Consider the following 23516-nt stretch of genomic DNA (forward strand, 5'->3'; position numbering starts at 1 on the left):
CCTTTGATTGACATCTTTTCCTTAGTCACAACTATTGTGGGTTGTCATGTATATCATATTTGCCTGATCCATTCTTCCGTCAGTGGATACTGGGGTTGCCTCAACATCTTATCTACTGTGAATAATGATGTTATGATGTGTGGAAAAATATACTTTTAAACTTGCTATCAGTTATTCAGGGTCTATACCCAGAAGTGGAATTTCTGGAGCGGCTGGTAATGCTACTTTGTTTCTTTTTTTTTTATTTTTTTTTATTTTTTAGTAGAGACAGAGTCTCACTGTACCGCCCTTGGTAGAGTGCCGTGGCATCACATGGCTCACAGCAACCTCTAACTCTTGGGCTTATGTGATTCTCTTGCCTCAGCTTCCCCAGCAGCTGGGACTACAGATCGCCCGCCACAGTGCCCGGCTATTTTTTTGTTACAGTTTGGCCAGGGCTGGGTTTGAACCCGCCACCCTTGGTATATGGGGCTGGCACCCTACTCACTGAGCCACAGGCGCCGCCCAGCTACCTCCCTGTTTTCCATGGAGGGTGTATCATCTTATATTCCCACCAGCAGTGCACAGGTTTGCAATTATTCCATGTCCTTGCCAACACTTGTTATTTTCTCTTTGTTTTTGCTTTTTACAGCAGCCATTATAATGTGTGTGTGAGGTGGTATCTATACTACTATAGATTTACTGTAGTTTTAGACACTACATTCTTTTACCATATTGTTGAAAGTCACAGCCAGTTATCTTCAGTCAGTGAAATGCAGATATTACATGAGCCATAAAGCTACAAAATTCTTTATGCTTCTACTTCATTTTTATTTACCTGTCATGTTAATCAAAGTTATATTCTCTATTACAGAACCTAAAAAGACATAGTTCATTTTTTGTGGATTTTTCTTTTTCTTTCAAGAGATGAAGTGGTTTTGCCGTATTGTGTAGGCTAGTCTCAAATGCCTAAGGATCAAGAAACCCTCCTGTGTCACCCTCTCAAATAGCTGGAGTTAAAGGTATAACCCATTGCACCCAGATTCTTCTGTATTCACATTTACTGAAATATGAAAGGTTAAATGCATGTGCTTCTTAAAGTTGACAAAAGAGGGCTGGGTGACCTGTAGTTTCCTGAGGAGAGAGAAAAAACCAGGTCAAGATGGTTATCCCCCACAGCCTTCATCCATTCCTCACAATTCTTCTATCCTCTTCCACGAGCTTTCCTTGCTTCCTTTGACTCCCATCTGTGACCCATGCAGGAGATTCACCAAAAAGTACTCAGGATGCTCTTTGTAAAACTTAAGTAGAGTACGTTACTTCTTTGTTCAAAAGTACTTGAAGAGTTTCTTATCTCACTCAGTATAAAATTTTTAAAAGATATACCACCTGTGGCTCAAAGGAGTTGGGCACCAGCCCCATATACCAGAGGTGGAAGGTTCAAACCCAGCCCAGGCCAAAAACTGCAAAAAAAAAGGTGTACCATGTTATCACCAAGGCCCATAGGATCAGCTTCCTCACCACTTCATCAGATCTGTCTGTACCTTTTCCCCAGTGCAGTTCTCATTCAGTCTCACTGTCTCACTGCAGTTCTTTAAACAAGTTTAGCTGTTTCTACCCCTGGGCATTGCACTTGCTTTATTCTGTGCTGGGACACTTTTCCTACATAAGTAACACATGGTTTACTCTCTCACCCATCACACTGTATTCCCCTTAATCACCTTCACTATTTTTCTTAGCTCTTATCACTCTCTGACTTATGATTATATTCAGAGTCTGTACTCACTTGGAAGGAAGCTTTCTGAGAGTAAGGAATCCTTTTATTTTGTTCACTTATATATTCTAAGCATCTAGAGCAGAATCTAGAGCATGGTAAATGTGGGTTAATATTAGCCAGACAAATACTTCAATGCCCAGATATTGTCATATTAGATGAATTAGGCACCGGAAGCTGTTTGGTGAAATATCTATGCAATTTTGAAACTGGAGTGTCAGAAACAAAGAGTAAACTGTTGTGTGGGTAAATATTTGAACCATTGAGATAACCTTTACTAAAAAATATAATTTTAAGTGTGTTTCTGAGAAGGAGATTAAGGACATGCTTTTAATATAATGTGATATAAAACTGTTATTAGTAGAAAAATTAATCCCTGAGTCTAAACTTTATGTATCTATTCCAAAATATTTTAAATATTATGAAACCAAAGAAGTTTATATGTTAACACAGGAGATTGAAGGAATTTCTCAGAAGTAATTGGGAGTCTGAAATCAGACTTTAGGGTCATCTGTGATCTACACTGTGAGAACCATCTAAGAACCAGAGCCTGAACAACACAAATGTTACAGTCCAGGGTATATTTTATACCCTTGGGTAATGGGAGCTCCATGTCAGTAATGTGATCTCTGCACTAGAGGACTTGCGTTCTCTATGTTTAGCTCCTCTGTTTACTCTGTTTTTTTCAGGGTCATGTGTAATGTTTGGTACCTTGGCATGTGTGTGGGTGTGTGGTGTGTGTGTGAGAGAGAGAGGGAGAGAGAGCATGAAAAATAAATGAGTATGAGTAATAATGAAAGCATGAGTACATTTCAATTTTAGTTGATTGCTCTCCTGGGTCTTTCATTGTTTATCACATCCTGCCTTGGATTTCCTTACCTCATTGATAGATTAATTGACTAATTGTATAATAGAGATGAGAACATTAATTTGAACATCCAGGCAGTCAGCTGTCATTAGTCATTGGACCTCACCACCAAATTTGATCTTCCATTTATTTCACCATGTACAACTATCCATACTCACTATTTTTAATTTCCAGGAAACAGGTAGAAATATCTTGTCATGGATAGTCGTTCAACAGTGGGCATCTGGGCCTGAGTACTTGGTGATTCAAATGATTGTTGCACCTAAAAAGAAAAAGAGTATGTAGGTGACATATAAATCTTTTGAGAAATATTTCAAAAACATCTTGCCCCATGAACCAGGAAGTGTCAGAAATGAGGGGTGCTCCTGGGGACGACGGGACAAGTGCATGGATGTTCCAACTCCCTGCCAGGGAATCCTGTCTCTAGGAATGGACACTCCATGCTAGACTGTATTTCTTACCTCTAAACAAAAACCTCATGTGTAATCCAAGGCCTTTCAACCTCTATTCCCCCCCCCCTTTTTTTTTCATTTCAGACCTGTAGATCTAGAAATCAATATTCATGAGTACTCTGTAAGGAGGTCCTCCCATCTTCAATGCCATCAAGGCTGACACCTCAATTTAAGGAGACTTAAAAATCCCAGGAACTTGTCTTTAAGGCCTCAACACTAAAATATTATATCCCAATCACCAAGCTGATCTCTGAAACCTTTTGCAAAAAAACTGATCAATGAGATCCAACTGACCTGAAATCCAGCATTTATAGTCTCTTTCTAGGAACCTTCTTGAAACTATAATATCTAATTGCTATTCATCCAACAGGACTTAACATCTAGATCCCTATTCACAGAAACCCTGACTCATGTTACCAAGGAATCTTCTCTAATCTACCAAAGGTACATCTGTTTTCCCAACATAGTATTCCTGGTCTCTATAGTTTGGGACTTACAACAGTTATAACTTTCTGCATTCTTATTATCTTCCTATTTCTGTAGAAAAATGAAGGGGGCATATACCCCTTAATTCATGTATTTATTTATTAAGTGAATATTAATTGAATGTCTGCTATGTGCCAATAATGTTGAGGTGTTGAGAAAATACCTGCCTTCATGAAGGTTGCATTTCCGTGAGTAAATTAAGTAAAAATCAGACCTATAAATAAAATACATATTGACTAGGTGCTGATAAGAGCTACAAATAAAAATACACAAAGCAGAGAAGGAAGAAGGAGTGTCCCAAGTTGGGGAAGGAGTATTAAGTCTTCTTTCTCTACTCTTCCATTCAAAAAGTGTCACATTTTTTATTCTCTTTCACGTCTTGATGGATCCTATGACAAGCGGTGGTCACACATTTGTTTTTTGGTCTACTTTTTAAGCATCCACATCTCTCACAATTACTGTGAGTCCTAGGTAGGCTGATATACCTTTGCCTCATGTACCCATCTGTCCCCCGGACAGCACCCATTGCATAACAGACCAAGACAATACATATTTATTTAATACATTGAGCAATGAAAAGTAATTCAAAATACTTTGTGTTTTGAATTTTAAGAAATTCACAGTTTATATCATTTTGTTCTACTTTGGTCTTCTGTGGGATATATTAACATCTTTTTCTAAAACAGATTTTAAACACCTAAATGACATAGATCAGCTCCAACTCTACTTTTGCTTGTCTGACAAAGTCTGTTAATGTCCCCTAAAATCTGAATAATGATAGATTCTTCCTGAACAAATATAGGAATGACTAGAAGTAGAAAGAGGAGCTTACCTTCCGAAATATTTCCTCTAGGTGGCAGCGCCAGGAATATTTCTGGAAGCATGCAACCAGCTGTGTGATGAAGAGGGAGCCCTTCCTGATGTCTCTCCAGGACACGTTATCTACGACCATAGAGAAGAGTATGACGTGGACTACGATTTTCAGTGTTTTTTGTTTACATTTTGTATTTTTGTGAAAAGAAAAGCACAAAGCAGAAATTATCGTAATAGATTTAGAGAAAGAACTTACAACCTCAGATTAACTTATTTTCCACACGGAGGAAAGGAAAAAGCTGGCAGAGGTTGAACTGAAGGAGCAGCTTGTTGGAATTGCAAGAAACTGAACAGTGATTACATTTGGATGCTTGGAGCTGATAGTCTACTATGTGTTCATTCACTCAGCATTGTCACAAATGAGATTATCCCTCCTTATAGAAGAAAAAGTAAAGTTCAGAAAGATAAAACAAAACTTCCCCATGTTTCTACCATGATCAAAAATGGCCACCTCCAATGTAGATACCGGTTTGGGGGTATTGACCTGTGGTCCACGGGCCACATATAGATTATTTGAGGCCTTTTAGGTCCACGGGCCACATACAGATTATCTGAGGCCTTTTTGCATATCTGTAGAGTCATATGTCATGAAAATTATGCACTAACCTTTTTATTGTGCATCAGCTTTTATTAGTGTTTTTAATATGTGGCCCAAGCGATCCTTCTTCCAATGTGCACCAGAGAAGAAAAAAGGTTTGACAACCCTGGACATTGCACTGTCTTTAACAATTTAAAATAGATCAACAGAACCAAAGTCACTTATAGAAGGAAAGTAAGTCATAGAAATGCACTGTATGGCATAGTGTCAATAATTAACAATATTAACTATTATATACATGCTAAGAGGGTAGTTCTTACGTTGAGTGCTATCATCACAGACACAACACAAACATAAAATAGAATAATAAATGGAGAGCTAGAATAATCTTTTGGAAGGAAGGGATATATTTATGGCATAAATTGTGGTGATAGACTCTAAGTTTATTCTTATCTCCAAATAAATTAAATAGTAGATACTAAATATGTACAGTTTTCTAATGTTAATTATACTTCAATAAAGTGATTTGAAAAAATAAGACTCAAACCTTGCACATATGAAACAGTCCTTAAGTTTCATAAAATGATTACCTAAAGATAAAAACCTAACTGCTATTACCTGTATCAAACCCTGTCAGTCCCATATTACCATTTTCTACTTCTTTTGAAAGGCATCCACATTCCTGCTGGGCCATGAATGGGCACCACTCTGTGTAGAACCAGATGGACAATATGGGGGAAAGGGGCTTGGAGTTGATAATTTGAGAAAGGACAACTAGTCCACAAAATCTCTGGTAAAAATGTAAAATGGATTTAATTTTTTAAAAAACTGCATCAATTATTTATGTTTAAATGAGTTTGGTGGAGGGGCTTCCTTGTTTGGATTGCTTTTTTATTTCGTATGCCTGACAGTGAAGTATGACACTTATTTTAAGAAAAGGACAATTTTTAAACCTGGGTATGTAGGGAGAAGAATCTGTCCTTTATAGTACAGATAAGATAATGTAAAATATATAGACAGCACTGAAATTTTTTCTCAGATCCTTGAGGGATAGAGCCTGTGTTGATTTTTCTAGAATAATTTAAAGGCAGCCTCAGGCCCACAAATCCCTGAATGCCACAGAAAGTCACATACGTGGGGTGGAGGAGCAGAAAGCAATGAAGTCCTTCTCTACATGGGTCACCCGAACAGCATCATCCTCCAGGGTGTCAGGTGACTGTGAAGCGCTGACCACCAAGGCTTCCGGAGAGTCTCTGACCCACACTTCTCCCCGGTTTTCTGTAAAGACATGGAATTTCCACACACCACTGTGCCTCGCTCAAGGTGACGATCACAATTTTCCACCTGTCCTTTGTGTGTTCACAGTAACTCATTTCACACACGCACTCAACCATGCTGCCTTCTCTCTAATGCCACTGAGAGATGTGACAATTAATAGTAACCCCATCATGCAGTTGCCAGCTTTTAGCTAAATTATTTTTGGTTTTTATTTAAAGGGACCTTCCAGTAGCCATGACAATATGGATGTCAGGAAAAAAGAAATAGAAAAGTTTGATAGCAAAGCCCACAAGTTCCACGATCCCCACACTCGCTCCCCTTCAGTAACTATGGCGTGTGTGTAGGGGGAAGTCTGCTATTACGCGATGGCCCAAATTTCAAATCTAATTCTCACCAGACCAGATAATTTCAAAATGTCCTAAAACATGTTCAAGAGTAGCTGGCATCAAACGCCCTCCACTCTGAGGAGTATTTCTGTTTAACCTTGACTCAGGGATTCTACCGATCTCCTCCCCCACTTCCCCTGATTAAATTGTGTGGAAATTTCCCAGCTGAGCAGGCGACCCTGCGACACTGCGACACTAGGCAGTGGTTCTCAACCTTCCTAACGCCTCAACCCCTTAACACAGTTCCTGTGGGTCTCGACCCACAGGTTGAGAACCGCTGGGTGGAGGGTCCTCGGGCTCAGTGCGCGGTGTCTTTACCCAGGGAGGCAGGATTGTCCCCGTAGGGACCACGCATCGCAGTCCTCGGCAAGCGCCTCCGGGATCCTGGGACCTTCCCTCCCACGACTCACCTCCTCTGCAGGCCTGGACGATGATGACCTTGGGTTTGTCTCGTAGACCGAGGCAGTTGCGGTTGTTGAATATCTGGAAGATGGTGTCGTAAGGCAGCACGTCCTGGGCCTCCCGGCGGTGCGCGGTCCCACAGACTCCGTCCAGGACACCGTGGGACATGAGGACCAGGAACGTGCTGTCCGAGGACACGTGCTCCGGGCGGGCGGCGAAGGCGCGCAGCGCAGACTCCATGCCCTGGGGACGAGCGGGTGTCACCTGCAGGACGGGCCACCTGCCCGCCACCCGGTCACCAGGGAAGAGCAGGTGTCACCTGCCCGGGAAGCGCCACCTGTCCAGCTGCCGGGTCACCAGGGGCAGCGAGAGAGATACCCGGAACGTTCTGGGCAGGGGTCCCCACGGTGGGGGGCGGTATGGACGTGGCCTTTTTCTAACGGGGCAGTGGCTCCACCTCCCCCTCTGCTGATCCCTCATGAACGGCCTTCCGTGTGTAGCCTGTGCACGTGGCTCACAAAGCTGGCTGTCTCCTTTCCGGCCCTATCTCCTCTCTCATCACTTACTAAGGACCGTGTGTGATCAAAGCACCACACACTTTCCTTCTGAAACCATCGTCCCTCTGAGCTCAGAGTAACACCAGACCTCCGGCCCTACCTGCTCCCTCCCCAGCTCAGTCACTCTGGTCTTTTCGTGCCTCTCAAGCGCCAGCGTCCCCTCCAGTGCCAGCGTCCCCTCCAGCATCGCCCTGTTTGGGTGCCCGCCCGCTGGGAGGAGTTTCATGAGTTCCGGTGTCACCTCTTCACCGGGGGCTGTTCTGGGCCACCCCATCCAACAGCCCCCGACACCAATTCCCTCTCACTTTTTTTTAAAATTCTTTTTCCTGTTTTTTGTTCACTTACTTTGACTTAGGAAGGCACATGCACACACCCGCCTGTGCAATCGTCTGTTTTGCTTTTATCTTCCTTGTCCCCCTGCGCTCTAACCTGGTCAGTACCAGCGGGTAACTTCCTGTGTCCCTCACAGGCCCACCTGGGGGGCAGGGACAGCTCTTGCCCCGGATTGAGGACGTGGCGTCTGTTTTAGTAGAGCCCTTCTGCTTACACTCACCGCTCACAGTGTCCGGGTTGACTCACCCCTGAATACCAATCATAGTATGTCCAGTTTCATAGAACTGAAATATTCAGAGCTCTAAAGAGACACACATCTCACCTGTAGAATACCCTCATTTTGCCAACACCCTCAAGCACAAAAACACACAGGCTGAGGACGGTGAAGCAGCTGAGCCTTCCTAAAGCTAAGTGGTTGGTGAAGGACGTGGGTTGACTGTGTGGGAGGCCCTTACCTCGGCTGTGAGCTTCTCTTTTACATCCACGCTGTAGCCCAGGCTCTCGAGCAGCCCCTTCATCCCTTGCACGTCCAGGTCAGCCCCATCCCTGGGGGCGAGATGGTCAAACTCTGTATTGCATATGATGAGAGCCAGGCGAGAGCGCCCGTCTGCCTTCTCCTTTATGGGGTAGATCTGCAGGAGATGGAGGTGTAGATTTTACTTACCTGGGTCTGTTTTGAGAACACATTCACCCCACAATGTTGCTTTATTAAGGCCTCAGACAGCTGCCCTCTCCCCTAACCTCTACTAGAGGACCCTGCCTCCTGTCTCTCAAGAGCCCAGAACAAGAACCAGGACATATTTGAAAAGTTTACACAAGAATTTTTTAAAAACTAGAATAATTCCTATCCATCCTTCTACCCTTTCTTCACCCAATCAAATCTTTCTTAGCATTCAAGGTTCATATCAAATTTTGTAAAAACCAAGAGATATCTGTCATTGGCTCTAGTAAAAATGAATATACCAAAGACCCTTTGCCTTTAGTAGCATTGTGATTTTGGTACTCTTTTTATCATATTGACTCATAATGTTTTGCAACCTTTAATTATATTTTTAAAGTACATTTCATGTTCAGGCCTTTCAACTACAGTAGAAACAATTACCTTTCAGCCATGCTATCTTACAAATATTTGGATTCTATGGCTACAGTTGAAATTGTCATAAGCCCCAACTAGGCATGTGAATAAACAAATGAACAAAATGAGGCATCTGCATTTTATCATGGTGTTTAGACTGACTTGGAATCTGTGTGGGACCACATGACCTCCTCCTCACATCTATGAAGAAATTACCACCATCTTTACCGCCAGCTGCTTAGTGATTTAAGGAAGTGTGCATTTAGGGAAAGCAACTGCTTCTCCTTCCCTGTTGCATGCATGGAGCACAGCACCTCTGCAGCCCGCTCTTTGCTCAGTCTCAGGAAATCTTCATGAGGGCAGAGCTTGAGGGTATCTGTGGGTTCTGCTGCCTCTGGTGGTCCAGCCTTGATTTCTGGAGCAGCTGCAGGATATATCACATTATATAAATTGTGATTTCTGCCATGGTGATCCAATTTATCCCTCAGAAGATGGAGAGACAGTGAACTCCTAAGAAGAAGACTGTTTTGCATGTGGGTTTACACCTGTCTCTAACCTCTCAGATAAGGAGACACACTGTTATGGAGAAACTGGAGAGAAGTTCCTGACTGAGAAAGCTGATCCTTGCATAAAGACAATAATAGAGTCTGATAATTCTGGGGAAAACAGGCTCAGCACCTGTAGCTCAAACGGCTAAGGCACCAGCTACATACACCAGAGCTGGCAGGTTTGAATCCAGCCTCGGCAACTACAACCAAAAAATAGCCGGGTGTTGTGATGGGTGCCTATAGTCCCAGCTGGTTGGGAGGCTGAGGCAAGAGAATCACTTAAGCCCAGAAGTTGGAGGTTTCTGTGAGCTGTGATGCCACGACACTCTATCTAGGGCAAAAGTTTGAGACTAAAGAGGGATGAAGGGAGAGGGGTGGGGCCTTGGTGTGTGTCACACTTTATGGGGGCAAGACATGATTGCAAGAGGGACTTTACCTAATAATTGCCATCAGTGTAACTTGGCTTATTGTACCCTCAATGAATCCCCAACAATAAAAAAAAAAAAAAATTCTGGGGAAAACACCTTGATAACTTGGGGGTCAACACTGGCCTTTCCATAGTCAGGAAAAATAGCTCAACTTTTCCAGTGGTGTTATTCTAGGTTACTCATCCATCACGTAGAACTTCTATTGTTTCTGAGCAAGAATGTGCTGAATAAATATTCATCAGAGTGCTATCTATTAGAAATACAATGTGAATTCCATAGGCAATATTAACTTTTCTAATATCCACATGAAAAGTAAAAATAAACAGGCAAAATGAATTTTAATAACATTTTATTTAACACAATATGGCCCAAACATTATCATCTCAACACGTGATACTAGCCAAGATTGGCATATTTAACAGCCATTTGTGAGTAGTAGACATGATATTAGAATGACAATCCCACACATCACACACAGAGGCATTCAAACAGCACAACACTATACCAGAATCTGGAATCTTACACAATCCAGGATTATCCTTTTAGAACCTTACGCTGAATTCTTAACCTTTCTAAAGAAAATGGGCTTTAATTATGTGTCACCAAATAGTAAAATACTTAATGGAGAAATGGTCTCTAGAACAACAGAGTTGTATCTAAGATCAAAGGGAGGCCATCTTTGCTGGAGGTTTTCATATAACTCTGGATGTCTTGCCTTTAAAGGGCTGAATAACTGGCACTAATTTTTTTAAATCCATGTTTAATAATACAAGTAAATAATACATCTGTTGTGAAGGAGCTTGTTACTCTTTCTAATCTATCGCCTAGAAAAATGTAACATGATCTGACTTCGCTTGACCTCATTTGACTGTGATTGTGCAAGAGATTGAGAAATTCCAGAGCCCTCCCTAGAGGAGAAAGGAAAAGGAATTTATAAACAGAAATTACAAGTTTACCAAATCTTTAAACTAATGAGGTTTCTTGCCATGATAGACATGGACAGCCATATTATTTCTGTTCAGTTACATGAGACGACCTAGACATTCTCAAGTTAATTTTATTTCAATGAGAAAAGAAAAATTATCTGGCCTAAAATTTTTCAGATTTTGTTTTATATTTTTCTATTTCATTCACTTGTTTTCATTAGTTATTTAATAATACTTTTAAATAAAAGTCTTTCTAAAAAGTACTATGAGAGCCTAATGTTCAGAGACGCACCAAGTTGTAAGGGTATTAAATGTTCTGAGCATTTCTTTTTATAGATTACACAGTGACACATGATTTTCCTTCCCATTCCAAAAAATTCTGCCAACATGAGGGCATCTAGGGCCCTATTCCTTGGACAAATGGTATTTTTTTATCCAAAAGTTTCCAATTTCCAATTTGTTTAAAAGTTTGGAGAACTTTCTAACAAAATCTCCTAATGTTCTTTATATGCCTCTGTGTGTGTGTGTCTATGTAATTCTCAAGCAAAACAAGGCATTAGATTCTCTATCTCATATCAACAGCAAAATTACCAATAAAACAGATTATTTCATCACAAAATAGTAAATATTATAGTTTAGTCCACTGACCAAAGGGAGATCCTATCAGCCTGGTGGTTCAAGAGAAGGATATGAGGAAACTAACAGTTCAGACACATATTTTAATTTCTGAGTCTAACCCATTATCCAATGAAATGCTTAGAAATTGAAACATAAAGGAAGGGACTAATATAGAGTAAGACAAAGCCAGCTCCTAAGGCAGATAGAGATTCGAGTAGTTATCTCTCAATTAAATAACATCACTTGGCACATAGTATGTGTGTGTCTGTGTGTGTGTGTGTATGTTACATGAAACAAAAAAACATGTTTTTTGTGTGTGTATGTTACAAAAAACAAAAAACCTATTCTCCAGTCCACACTATCCATACTATGCTGGAAAACCTCACAATTATATCCATGGCAAAGGCACAGCCAGGACTTTTGCCTACTCTAATAACCCAGCCCACCCGTTTTCCAGACCTTTTTAGAGGTTCCCCAGTTATATTTTTGTAACTCACAGAAATAGGTAAGAACTAGAAAAGTCTAAACCTTAGCATCCACATAATAATTATAATAACTAATATTTATTGCATACATATACTCCATTTGTTTATTTATCCTGTATTAATTAGGTATCTGCTATGTGCCAGGCACTCTATTAATTATTGTTATTCATTGGTGGGAAAAGCAGTTGCATTCTGGTGGAGGAAATTAGCATATACTAGTTCTGTTTACTGAGGTAGAAAAGGTATAAAAGTGGAACAGACTTGGTCAGGGGAACAGTTTTATGAAGCTAGTGGAACATTAAAGCAGAAATACTTTATGCTAGAGCTGAATGAATCTGGAGCTAGAAGGAAGCTTTCTGGATGAGAGCAGGTACCTTGGGGGTGGTTAGCACATGTTTCGCATTACCATTTCTAGCCTTACATAGTTTTATGAGGAAGCACTTTAATTTTCTCCATTTCTAAGACTGATAACTAGGGAGCAAGGAAGGTTAAGGAACTTGGACAATCTCACATCATTCACAAGTGACAGAACGTAGGCTAAGGTCTCTGTATCCCTTCCTACCTGGTCTCTACTGTTAACTATTTCTATGGAAAGTTTGTACTGAAGGACTCAGCATTTTAGCTAATTGGAAGGTGGATCCCACTCTACAAAAGATGAGGTGACAGCCAAAGGATAGGCTTAATGAAAATGATACTTTAGTAAAGGAAAGATGAGGGAGGACAGAGAACACCACCTGAGCTTGGAGTTAAATCGATTCTGGAAAATTTGAGGTATCCATTAGCAATGATTCTTACCTTCCATGCTGCTGGCCATTTGGTTCATAGTCAGGAAGGGCTTGACAAACACTTCTTCTACCTCCTGGTTCTCCACAGTGTTTACCAAGACCCAGGCCTTGTCTCCAATTTTGATATCAAAATTATTTTTCTTTACTGCTTCCTTTGATTTCTTTTCTATTTTTTTTGCCATGTTATGCATAATATCTTTTCCCAGGAACTCCAAAATCTTAAGTGGATTTCTGTTTGTGCAGTTGTCCTCTGTCAAAAGGAGAAGGACTCCAGCTATGGGTACGGTTAAAGAGGGTAGCCCTCACTTTTTCTGTGTTGTGAAATACACCTTAGAATACATTTTTTTTTATTTATTATTAAATCATAGTTGTGTACATTAATACAATCATGGGGCACCATACACTGGTTTTATATACCATTTGACATATTTTCATCCCACTTTCTATTTCACCACGTCCCCCAAGAAATTATATCCCTCTTTTCTCATACATGAACAATTCTCTTACCCTATCAAATTCATGCAGGAGACTTAACATTTCATTCCCACTTAATGATTTTTGATACCTTATCTCTCTTCTGTGGTATTGGGTCCAGTGCTAACTTCCTGGCCCTCCACTGTATTCATATTTCTCTTTCTCTTGCTCACAGCCCAAGATGATAAGGACCTACCTGAAATGTGTGTTCCCACCGAGTCCAAGCTCTTGTCTAGACTGTAAATTCCTCCCACTAGACCACAGTGTCTCTCTCTTCTCTGGGTTAGTTTCCATGGTGAAAGCACTATGACTTTGAATTTTTAATTTTTACATATATAGCCACATGTTTGTGCTCAAAATGCTTTAAAGTATTTAATATGCTTGTCAAACATATGAATTGATGAATAAATGGATGACTGTATCTAGATCTTGTTTTCAATCAAAATATAGTGTTGAAAATGACCTGACGACTAAATTCCCAATATGGTGGATTAATCTGAGACTTGATTTATGTATTACTCTTTAAAATGATTTGTTTTTTTATAGGGAAATACAGATATCAAAGTAATACATTTTTTATTTTGATGAAACAGAAATGATTTGTGCAAAGTATATATGAGCAAGCTAAATATCTCATCAATTTGTTATTAACTCTATAAAAGTAGTAATCCAGTCCATCTAGATATCCAGCTTTAACACAAAATTACATTTTCTAAGGAAAACACATTAGCACATTAAACAAGAACTTGGTCCAGAAGCCCCAGCTTCATTGCCCATGTTGTCCTGGATTAATATTTCAATAAATACTCATTGAGTAACTATTGTGAGAAAGACACATGGAAAAAAAACAGGAAAAAATGATCTAATATCTATTAACTTCATAAAAGATAACACCTATGTTGAAATTCTGATTAAAAAAGAAATACATATAAAGCAACAATGTATATCGTCATAATTATCACTGTTATTTACAAATCTCTGTGCTAAATATTCTACAAATATTAATTTACCAGACCCCAAAAGTCAGCCAGTGGGATAGTTATTTTCCTTATTTTGTAGATCACTTAAGTAATAACTTGCCCCAAATCATAAAAATTAGGATTCTAATCCTGTCCTTATATCGTATTCTACATAGTTAATCATGACTCAGCTTTAGTAATAAAGGTTACTATTCATTGAGCCCTCATCATGCTAACTGCTTTATGAAATTTCATGAAAATGCTATGTAAAAGAATGTTAATGTTTTTTATATGGAAAAGGAAATGTACACAGGGGTTAGTTAAGTAATTGACCCAGGTTGTATGAAAAGAATAGAGTAGCTAGCAACTGGGATGCAGGAACTGAAATTCAAGGGTTTAAGATCCAGAGCCCTACTGGTAAATCATCAAACTGCATGATATGAGACTCAGTGGAGATTATCTTAAAAGAACACAAACAAAAATAATTAAGGAACTCAGAAAAGGCAAGTAAATCCCAGCAAGTGGGATTACAAAGGCTTTCTGGCAGAGTCAGCAAAAACACTGGTTTTGAAATATGGTTCACAGATATTGTAATAGAGCGTTTAAAGATTTGCAAGCAGCACTCACGCTAGCATGCAAAATATCCACGTTGCCTGAGTTACAGACTTCTGTTTTATTAATTTGTGTGCTCAATAAACTAGTATTGACTGAACGAATATTCTACTCTACTCTAATGTGGAGAAATATGTGGAGAAATATGGCAAGCAATAAAACTACATGTGCTGCATATGATAAACCAACAGCTAACATCATGTTCAGAGGTAAAAAGTCAAAAGCTTTTTCACTAAGATTAGGAACAACAGAAAAATGCTAAATTCCACCACTTCTATTCAGCTTACTACTAGGTGTTTTAGCCATAAAATTAGGCAAGAGAAAGAACAAAAGGACATCAAAATTGGAAAGGAAAAAGTTAAATTGCTGCCAGGTGCAAAGACTCACACCTGTAATCCTAGCACTCTGGGATGCCAAGGCGGGTATATGGCCTGAGCCCAGGAGTTCAAGACCAGTCTAAGCAAGAGTAAAACTCTCATCTCTACTAAAAATAGAAAAAACTAGCCGCTGTTGTGGTGGTTGCCTGTAGTCCCAGCTAGTTGGGAGGCTAAGGCAAGAGGATTGGTTGAGCTCAAGAGTTTGAGGTTGCTGTGAGCTATGATATCATAGCACTCTATGCAGGGTAGCAGATTGTGACTCTGTCTCAAAAACCAAACAAACAAACAAACAAAAAACCATATGTATATATCTGTAAACAGATAGAGGAAATGCTAATGGCTGCACCAAAAATTAAAAAAAATAACTAAATTCAGTAAAATTGCAGGATACAAAATCAACATCAAATTAATAGTATCTCTTTATAATAATAAAAAACTATATGAAAAAATTAAGAAGGCAATCCCATTTAAAATAGCTATTAAAAAGCCCCCAAACACTTGTCAGTAAACTTAACCAAAGGAGAAACTATAGACTCAACACCATTAAACATTAGTGGAAGAAATTGAAGAAGATACAAATAAATAGTAAGATATGTTGTATTAATGGGCTATAAATTGTAACGGTCTTAAAATGTCTATAATACCCAAAGTAATCTATAAGTACAATGTAATCCCTATCAAAATTCCAATGGGGTGTTTTATAGAAATAGAAAAAAAATCCTAAAATTCATATGGAATCACAAACAAACCTGAATAACTAAAGTGATATGAGTCAGGATAACAGACTTGGAAGCATCAGACCACCTAATGTTACATTATGCTAAAAAACATCACTAATAAAAAGTCCTCACATCAAAACAGAAACATAGGCCAATGAACAGTCTAGAAGACCACAACTGAACCCAATTCTTTACATTCAATTGATTTGCAGCAGAGGCTCCAAGAGCACACAATTTAAAGAAAAGATCGAATAAGTAGGTCTAGGAATATCAGAGAGCCACATGCCAAAGAAAGAAATTGAACCCTTATCACTCGCTATATATAAAATCAACTAAAAATGGGTCACAGACTAAATGTTAGAACTTAAAATGTCAAACTGTTAGAAGAAAATGCTGGTAGAAGGAAAGCTCTATGACACTGGAATAATTTTTGGATATGACACTGAAGTGAAGGCAACGAAAGCAGAAATAAATAAATGGAATTACATTAAATTAAAAAGTTCTTGCACAGCAAAGGAAAAGATCAACAGAGTGAAAAGATAACCTATGGAATGACAGAAAATATTTGCAAACCATACTTCTCATAAGGGGTTAATATCCAAAATATATAATGAATTCAAACAATTCAACAGGAAAAAATAAACTGATCAAAAAATGAGCAAAGGACCAGAATAGACATTTTTTAAAAGATGATATATATATGGTCAAGAGGTTTATTAAACAATGGTCAACATCTATAATCACCAGGAATGGACTATAAATTCTTACCTATCAGAATAATTGTTCCCAGCAAGACAGAAGACAAGCATTGGAGAGGATGTGGGAGGAAAGGAACCCTTGCCCGACACAGGTGGGAAGGCAAAGCAGCACAGCAATAATGAAATATCTGGAGGCCCCTCAAAAAATTAAAAATAGAGCTCAAATACGATCCAGCAAACCCAGTGTGGGCTGACTCTGCACACCACTGTCACTGAGCCATCATTCACAGTCACCAAGACACAGAATCAAGCTAAGTGTCTGTAGATGGATGAATGAGAAAAGAAGTTGTGGTTTATACACATGATGGAATACTATTCAGCATCAAAAAAGAAGGACATCTTACCATTGGTGACACGGATGGACATAGAGGACACCGTTTTAAACCAGTGGTTCTCAACCTTCCTAATACCCTTTAATATAGTTCCTCATGTTGTGGTGACCCCCAACTATAAAGTTATTTTCGCTGCTACTTCATAACTGTTATTTTGCTACTGTTATGAATCACAATGTAAATGTCTGATATGCAGGATGTACTTAGGTGACTCACCCACTGTGAGAGGGTCATTTGACCCCCAAAGGGGTCATGACCCCACAGGTTAAGAACCACTGTTTTAAATGAAAGAAGCCAGGCCATTCCCCAAAAGAAAAATACATGATCTCACTCACATGAAGAACCTAAAACATTAAACTCGTAAAAGAAGAGACTAGAATAGTGGTCCCAGGGGTCAGGGAGGGGGTCAAATTGGGAGGTGCTGGCCAAAGAAAACAAAAGTTTGATTATACAGGAATAAGTTCAAGAGATTTAGTATACAATATAGTAAATATAGTGATGTATTCTTGAAAATTGTTTGATACTAAATTTTAAGTATTCTAACCACAAAAACTGATAAGCATAGGAGGTAATGTACATGAAAATTATCTTCGGCATTATACAATGTGTACACATTGCAGAGCAACACATTGTACTTGATAAATAAAATTTTATTTGAAAAATAAATAAATAGCAACAACATAAAAACAACAAAGAGAAGCTGGCCTCAGATTTTAATTTCATAATATATACATTCTCAAGGCATAAATTACATGCTTTAAGAAATGAATGAATGACTCAAATTTGTAGCTTCGGCCCAGCTGTAGATCACAGCATGGAGACTTATCCGTCCAACAGACAATGAGACATCTCTTCTCCATGTCCGACTAATGCGTTGAACTCAACTTTTTAAACTCAAATGTTCATGTTTTATTCCTCTTCTCCCTTCACTCTTCCACATACTAGTAAATACTCTCTAACCTATAAGTGCAAGGAAGCAGCGGACCCAGTTGCAGTCACCCTCTTCTGCTTTCTTCATATCTCGTTTCCATCTTGGTCAAATCATATTGATTTTATTCACCAAATATTTATAACATCTAACGATTTCTCTCAATTCTGCTTGTTCGTTGCTTCTACTTAGGCCAATATATTTCTTTTCTTAATTGTACTAAGAACCTTCTAAATCTATTCTTGCCCCTTCTAACCTTGTTTTCACAAGGAAGCAGAGTGAGAGTTCCAATATCCAGATTTGATCTTGGAACCCCCCAGCTTACTCTGACTACACCTCCTCACTCATCCTCATCCTCAGATACTGTCCCCACCTGCTCATTATTATGTTTTAGTTATGACACTCTTTGTTCAGTTTCTAGAAAGCTTCTACTTAGGGATCTCTATGTTTTTAGTCACCCAACCCTCATTCCTTCCTGTCCTCCCACTATTCTATATTTATGTTCCAAGTCTCAGGTTAAAGGCTACTTTCATCAGGGCATCCTCCCTGACAATCCCTAGCTAGATAAAGTGTCAGAGATATGTGTTCCTAGAGCACTGGGTCTCTCCCCAGGCTAGCATTTTTGTTCCATGCAATTGTGATTCTCAGCCTACCTACCAGTATCCACCACTAGACTCTGTGTTCTGTGAGGCCAAGGGCTATGAACTAGGTCAGCACTACTTTGGGCACTCAGGGGGTACTGAATAATTATCTACCATGGGTGGTGCCTGTGGCTCAGTGAGTAGGGCACAGGCCCCATATACCGAGGGTGGTGGGTTCAAACCCGGCCCTTGCCAAACTGCAACAAAAAAAATAGCCTGCTGTTGTGGTAGGCGCCTGTAGTTTCAGCTACTCAGGAGGCTGAGGCAAGAGAATCACCTAAGCCCAAGAGCTGGAGATTGCTGTGAGCTGTGACACCAAGGCACTCTACTGAGGGAGATAAAGTGAGACTCTGTTTCTAAAAAAAAAAAAAGAAGAAGAAGAAGAATTATCTACCAAATTATTAGTCAAGTGATCATAGGAACAAATTAATGAGATGTAGGTGTGGCCCAGCTCTTGAGGAATACTTAAGACCAAGGTAAATAAGTTTTATTTTAATTAACAGACCACAAGTATACATTGGGAGTTTTTAAGCAGAGGGAAGGTGTGTTCACTCTCAAATTCATTCAGTTATATTTAATAAACATGTGTTTGTGAAAGATACTTGGCTAGTGTTGGAGGGTGTATCACTTTGGAAAGATATTCCTGGAAGTTAAAGCTCTCAGTCAAATAGAAATAGATGTATGTAAATATTTAAAATACATGAACTACAATAACTTAAACACTGGGCGTACGCACAAGGGAAGCATAAGGAAGCCTCAGGAGGAGGACCCCGCCCAGGGGAGGCAGGGCTTGGAAGCCTGAAGGATGGGTCTGGGCCTTCTCGGAGAAGTGGGGCTCAGTTTTCTGCCAGGGAGCAGGGCAGGCAGGAGCACAAAGCCTTGGGGGTGTCTGATGTAAACAGGAAGCAAGGAGCTTTGGGGTTTGTAAAGACTACTGTACGCAGAATACTACAGTCTGGACTGAGGTGGGAGTGATCAGAGATAGGGCAGATATTTGAAGGTTTTTTTCAAAAAATTAAAGTAGCAGCACGGCCTTGAGTTTGAGCGTCAGGCCAACCCAGGATCACTCCTCCCAGGAGATGTTTGAGCCAAGGCAAATTATGTAATCCTTCTCTGAGTATCTTCTTCAAGTATAAAAGAGCAGTAATAGCAAAAATTTAATTGGGTAGTCTTAAATGTTCAACCAAAGACAGTGTATGACACAGCTGTCATGTGTTAGGTGTTTAAAAAAATAGTTTTTATGGATTATTTGTTGTTACATAATTGATGCTGAGTTAAAGTTGTAGTGATAATAAAACAGAAGAAATAATTTAGAGGACAAAACTCCTCATGACCAGTTTTGGTCCCAGGCAAATTGATATAATCAATAGGATACTATTACTATGATGTAATTAATAGGGTAATATTACTGTGATATAATCAATATAATATTACTATGATATACTATTACTGTGATATAATCAATAGGATACTGTTACTCTGATGTAATCATTAGGATACTGTTACTGTATCAGTAGGGTACTATTACTGTGATGTAATCAATAGGATACTATTACTGTGATGTAATCAATAGAATACTGTTACTGTGATGTAATCAATAGGGTACTGTTACTATGATATAATCAATAGGGTAATGTTACTATGATGTAATCAATAGAATGCTGTTACTATGATGTAATCAATAGGATACTATTACTATGATATAATCAATAGGGTAATGTTATTATGTAATCAATAGGATACTATTACTATAATGTAATAGGATATTATTACTATGATGTCATTAATAGGATACTATTACTATGATGTAATAAATAGGATACTGTTCCTCAGGTGCTTCAGCTAACTTTAGCCAGCTACAATCATTTGTTTAAAACATTTGAACCACTTTACTTTTTAGTGTGGAGTACCTTTCAGTGACACTTCGTTTCCAATCCAGTAACCAGTAAAACCAGCCTGCCTGGCCAAAGAATCCTCATCAGTATACGTTTAACTCAGTGGTCCCAGACAGATGCTTCATTAATATCATAAAGAAGACAAGACAAGAAAGCAATCAATCTCTGCATTTTAAGAGCTTGAGTTAAATGTTGCCAGGTGAGACATAAATCCTGGGGAAATTTTACTATAGGGAGAATCAAGGGAGTAAAGGAACACAATAGCAAAACAGCATGAGTGAGATCAGTACAGCAAACAGCTCCTTTTCCTGAAGCAGTGTTTTTCAACCTTCTTTATCTCATGTCATCCTTGAATCTATAATTAAACTTCTACGGTGCCCTTAAATTATGTTGATAAAAAAAGAGTTAAAAATAATATACTTACTGTGCTTGGAATTTCTTTCGAAAATAACTTAATTAATGATCTTTAAAATTTCTCATGGCCTACCTAAGATCTCACAGCACCCCAGTGTGCCGCAACAGGCCAATAGAAAATTGCTGCTTTAGAGGAATTAATGGAAAAATGTATAAATACATGTTGAATGGCAGAAATCCTGTCTGGAAAATTCAGAAAGTTTTATGGAAGCAATAAGGAGCCATCATGTGTTTCTGGGTGAGAAAATTTCTGTAACAGACACCTAAAGTGTGAGAACTGAGAGTTAACTAACTCATCACCCTTCCCACTAATTCTATTCTGCAGACAATCCTTTGCCAGGATGGTTACATAGAATTATTTGCAGATCTTTAAAAGATTGTAAATGCTTTCAGTCTTTTCAAGATCGAGCTATTCCGGGTCAGAGAGTGTACCGTAATCTGATTTTTTATGACTATAGATTATTCATGCATATAATAAGTTTTAGAAATCAGTGATACATTTCAACCTTTTACTTTTTAAGTGAGAATGAATCCAAAGAAGTTATATGACATGTTAGAATTCCAGCTGCCTAAATAAGGGCTCAGCTCTCACAGCTTCTCAGTTTCTGTGTATCAGACAGGTGATCTGGAGGCAGTGAGCGGGACGGAGAGAGGGTGAAGTCTGGGAGAGAGGCAGCCAGTTAAAGAGTGAGACAGTAGCCCAGCAGGCACTGTGCTGGAATGATTAGTACCAGGAATAGAGCGAAAGGGGAAATGGAATCCCTTAAACACAGGAAGAGTATCATTCAATAGATTGGCAAAGAGGCCAGAGCTGAAATCTCAGATCTGATTTTGGGATCTGGATGGCAACTTGGAATCAAGCAGAAGCAGGGAAGACTTCAGAGTGCATTTAGAAACTTCCAGAGTTGCCTCTCACACAAATAACTCTGACTGTTTTTTACCCTTTGATTAACAGAAGTTGAAAACACCAGGAATTAATCACCTTCTTTCCGGTTTGAAGCCATCTGGCAGTTGGTCACAAGCTCCTGCAGTGTCTCCAGCACCAGGTCCTGTGATTCAAGTTACACAACCAGCAAAAAAGGAATCAGCTTTCTCACCAGGATTCACTTCTCTTATTTCTTGCTTATGCACAGCAATAGAATGTTTTCTAAGACCCAGGTTCCTAGCTTTTAGTCAGAAAAAGACAAAGATGGACTCACCAGCCACAGGTAGCAGCCTCCGTGCCTTTCTTTGTACAGAGCTCAGGAGAACCTCAGACTCAAAGCTGAAACTCCTGGGTCTTTCCTTATTGCCTGCCGGGGCAGAGACATCTAATTGCCCATTGTAAAGTTGCTGCTGAGAACTTGTAAGTTCATTGCCAGGAAGTTCCCTGTGATCAGGACATCAGCTTCTTGATCCCAGACTCTAGTTTATTTGCTTGGATGGAAGGAAAAAGTGAAATGACAAAGCATTGCTCTGTGTGTTGGCGCCGCAGCCCAGGTTTCCTCCCTTTCCGGTTCTCCCTCCACGGCTCCCACACCTTCTATCCACCTCCCCTCCTTCTGACCTCTCAGTATTTCTACCTCTACTCAACTAAAAACTCAAATCCTAGAAGAGCTGAATCTAACAAATCTCCTTTGTTCTGGATGATAACTATTCAAATAAGTCATGTTTCTTCAGTTTAAATTGTGTGGCTCAATTCTGATGACACATTCCCTTCAGTGTCTCTGTCATCTTAATCTTTAATAAGAGGTGAGTCTCACAGACACCCCCCCTTCCTGGTGTGCTTTCCTTCAACTGCCTAAGCTTGCCTCGGTATTCTTAACATAGCATTTTTACTGAGGGTGACCCTACCCCTCTGCATTTTGAAAACCTCTGACCTGACGGTGGAGGCAGAATCAGGCTCTAGTAGAACGAAAGCATGATTATACAAAAGAGAACAAAACAGGAGAACAGTAAGAGAGGGGGGATAAAAAGGCTCTGACAGGTTAAACAATGAACATTTTCGAAAGGTTCAAAATGTATTTTCACATTAATAAGGTTAGGATCAGAAAAGGCTCATGGGCCAGGTGCGGTGGCTCACCCCTGTAATCCCAGCACTCTGGGAGGTTGAGGCGGGTGGATTTCCTCAGCTCAAGGGTTACAGACCAGCCTGAGCCACAGGGAGACCCTGTCTCTAAAAATAGCAGGGCATGGGGCGGTGTCTGTGGCTCAATGAGTAGGGCGCTGGTCCCATATACCAAGGGTGGCGGGTTAGAACCCAGCCCCAGCCAAACTGGAACAAAAATAGCCAGGTGTTGTGGCAGGCACCTGTAGTCCTGGTTACTCAGGAGGCTGAGGCAAGAAAATTGCTTAAGCCCAAGAGTTGGAGGTTGCTGTGAACCGTGACGACACAGCCCTCTACCCAGGGTGACAAAGTGAGACTCTTTCTCTAAAAAAAAAATGCATAAATAAATAAATAAATATAGCAGGGCATTGTGGCAGGCACCTATAGTCCTAACTACTTGGGAGGCTTAGGCAAGAGAATCACTTGAGTCCAAGAGTTGGAGGTTGCTATGAACTATGATGTCACGGCACTCTACCCAGGGCGACAGCTTGAGACTCTTCCTAAAAAAAAAAAAGAAAGGAAGGAAGGAA

The 23516-nt window shown here is 39.7% G+C and overlaps 1 protein-coding gene across 3 annotated transcripts; it reads right to left on the bottom strand.

Moving 5' to 3' along the window:
* Window positions 1–802: 802 nt before the first annotated feature.
* LOC128588587 (caspase-4-like) lies at window positions 803–22185 on the bottom strand. 3 transcript variants are annotated; one of them, XM_053595502.1, is made up of 10 exons: window positions 22100–22185; window positions 21883–21949; window positions 12802–13041; window positions 9316–9425; window positions 8382–8558; window positions 7045–7279; window positions 6105–6248; window positions 4392–4501; window positions 2780–2883; window positions 803–1113 (listed from the first exon to the last, which is right to left on the bottom strand). In XM_053595502.1, the coding sequence occupies exons 2-9, from the start codon at window positions 21902–21904 to the stop codon at window positions 2785–2787; spliced, it is 1137 nt and encodes a 378-aa protein (XP_053451477.1). In that variant the 5' UTR covers window positions 21905–21949; window positions 22100–22185; the 3' UTR covers window positions 803–1113; window positions 2780–2784. The 3 variants fall into 3 exon arrangements, with proteins under 3 accessions (XP_053451477.1, XP_053451476.1, XP_053451478.1); XM_053595501.1 differs by having other exon boundaries at window positions 803–1442; XM_053595503.1 differs by lacking the exon at window positions 12802–13041 and having other exon boundaries at window positions 803–1442.
* Window positions 22186–23516: the final 1331 nt, after the last annotated feature.

This window comes from Nycticebus coucang, chromosome 6, assembly GCF_027406575.1.
Source record: "Nycticebus coucang isolate mNycCou1 chromosome 6, mNycCou1.pri, whole genome shotgun sequence".
NCBI classification, from domain to species: domain Eukaryota; kingdom Metazoa; phylum Chordata; class Mammalia; order Primates; family Lorisidae; genus Nycticebus; species Nycticebus coucang.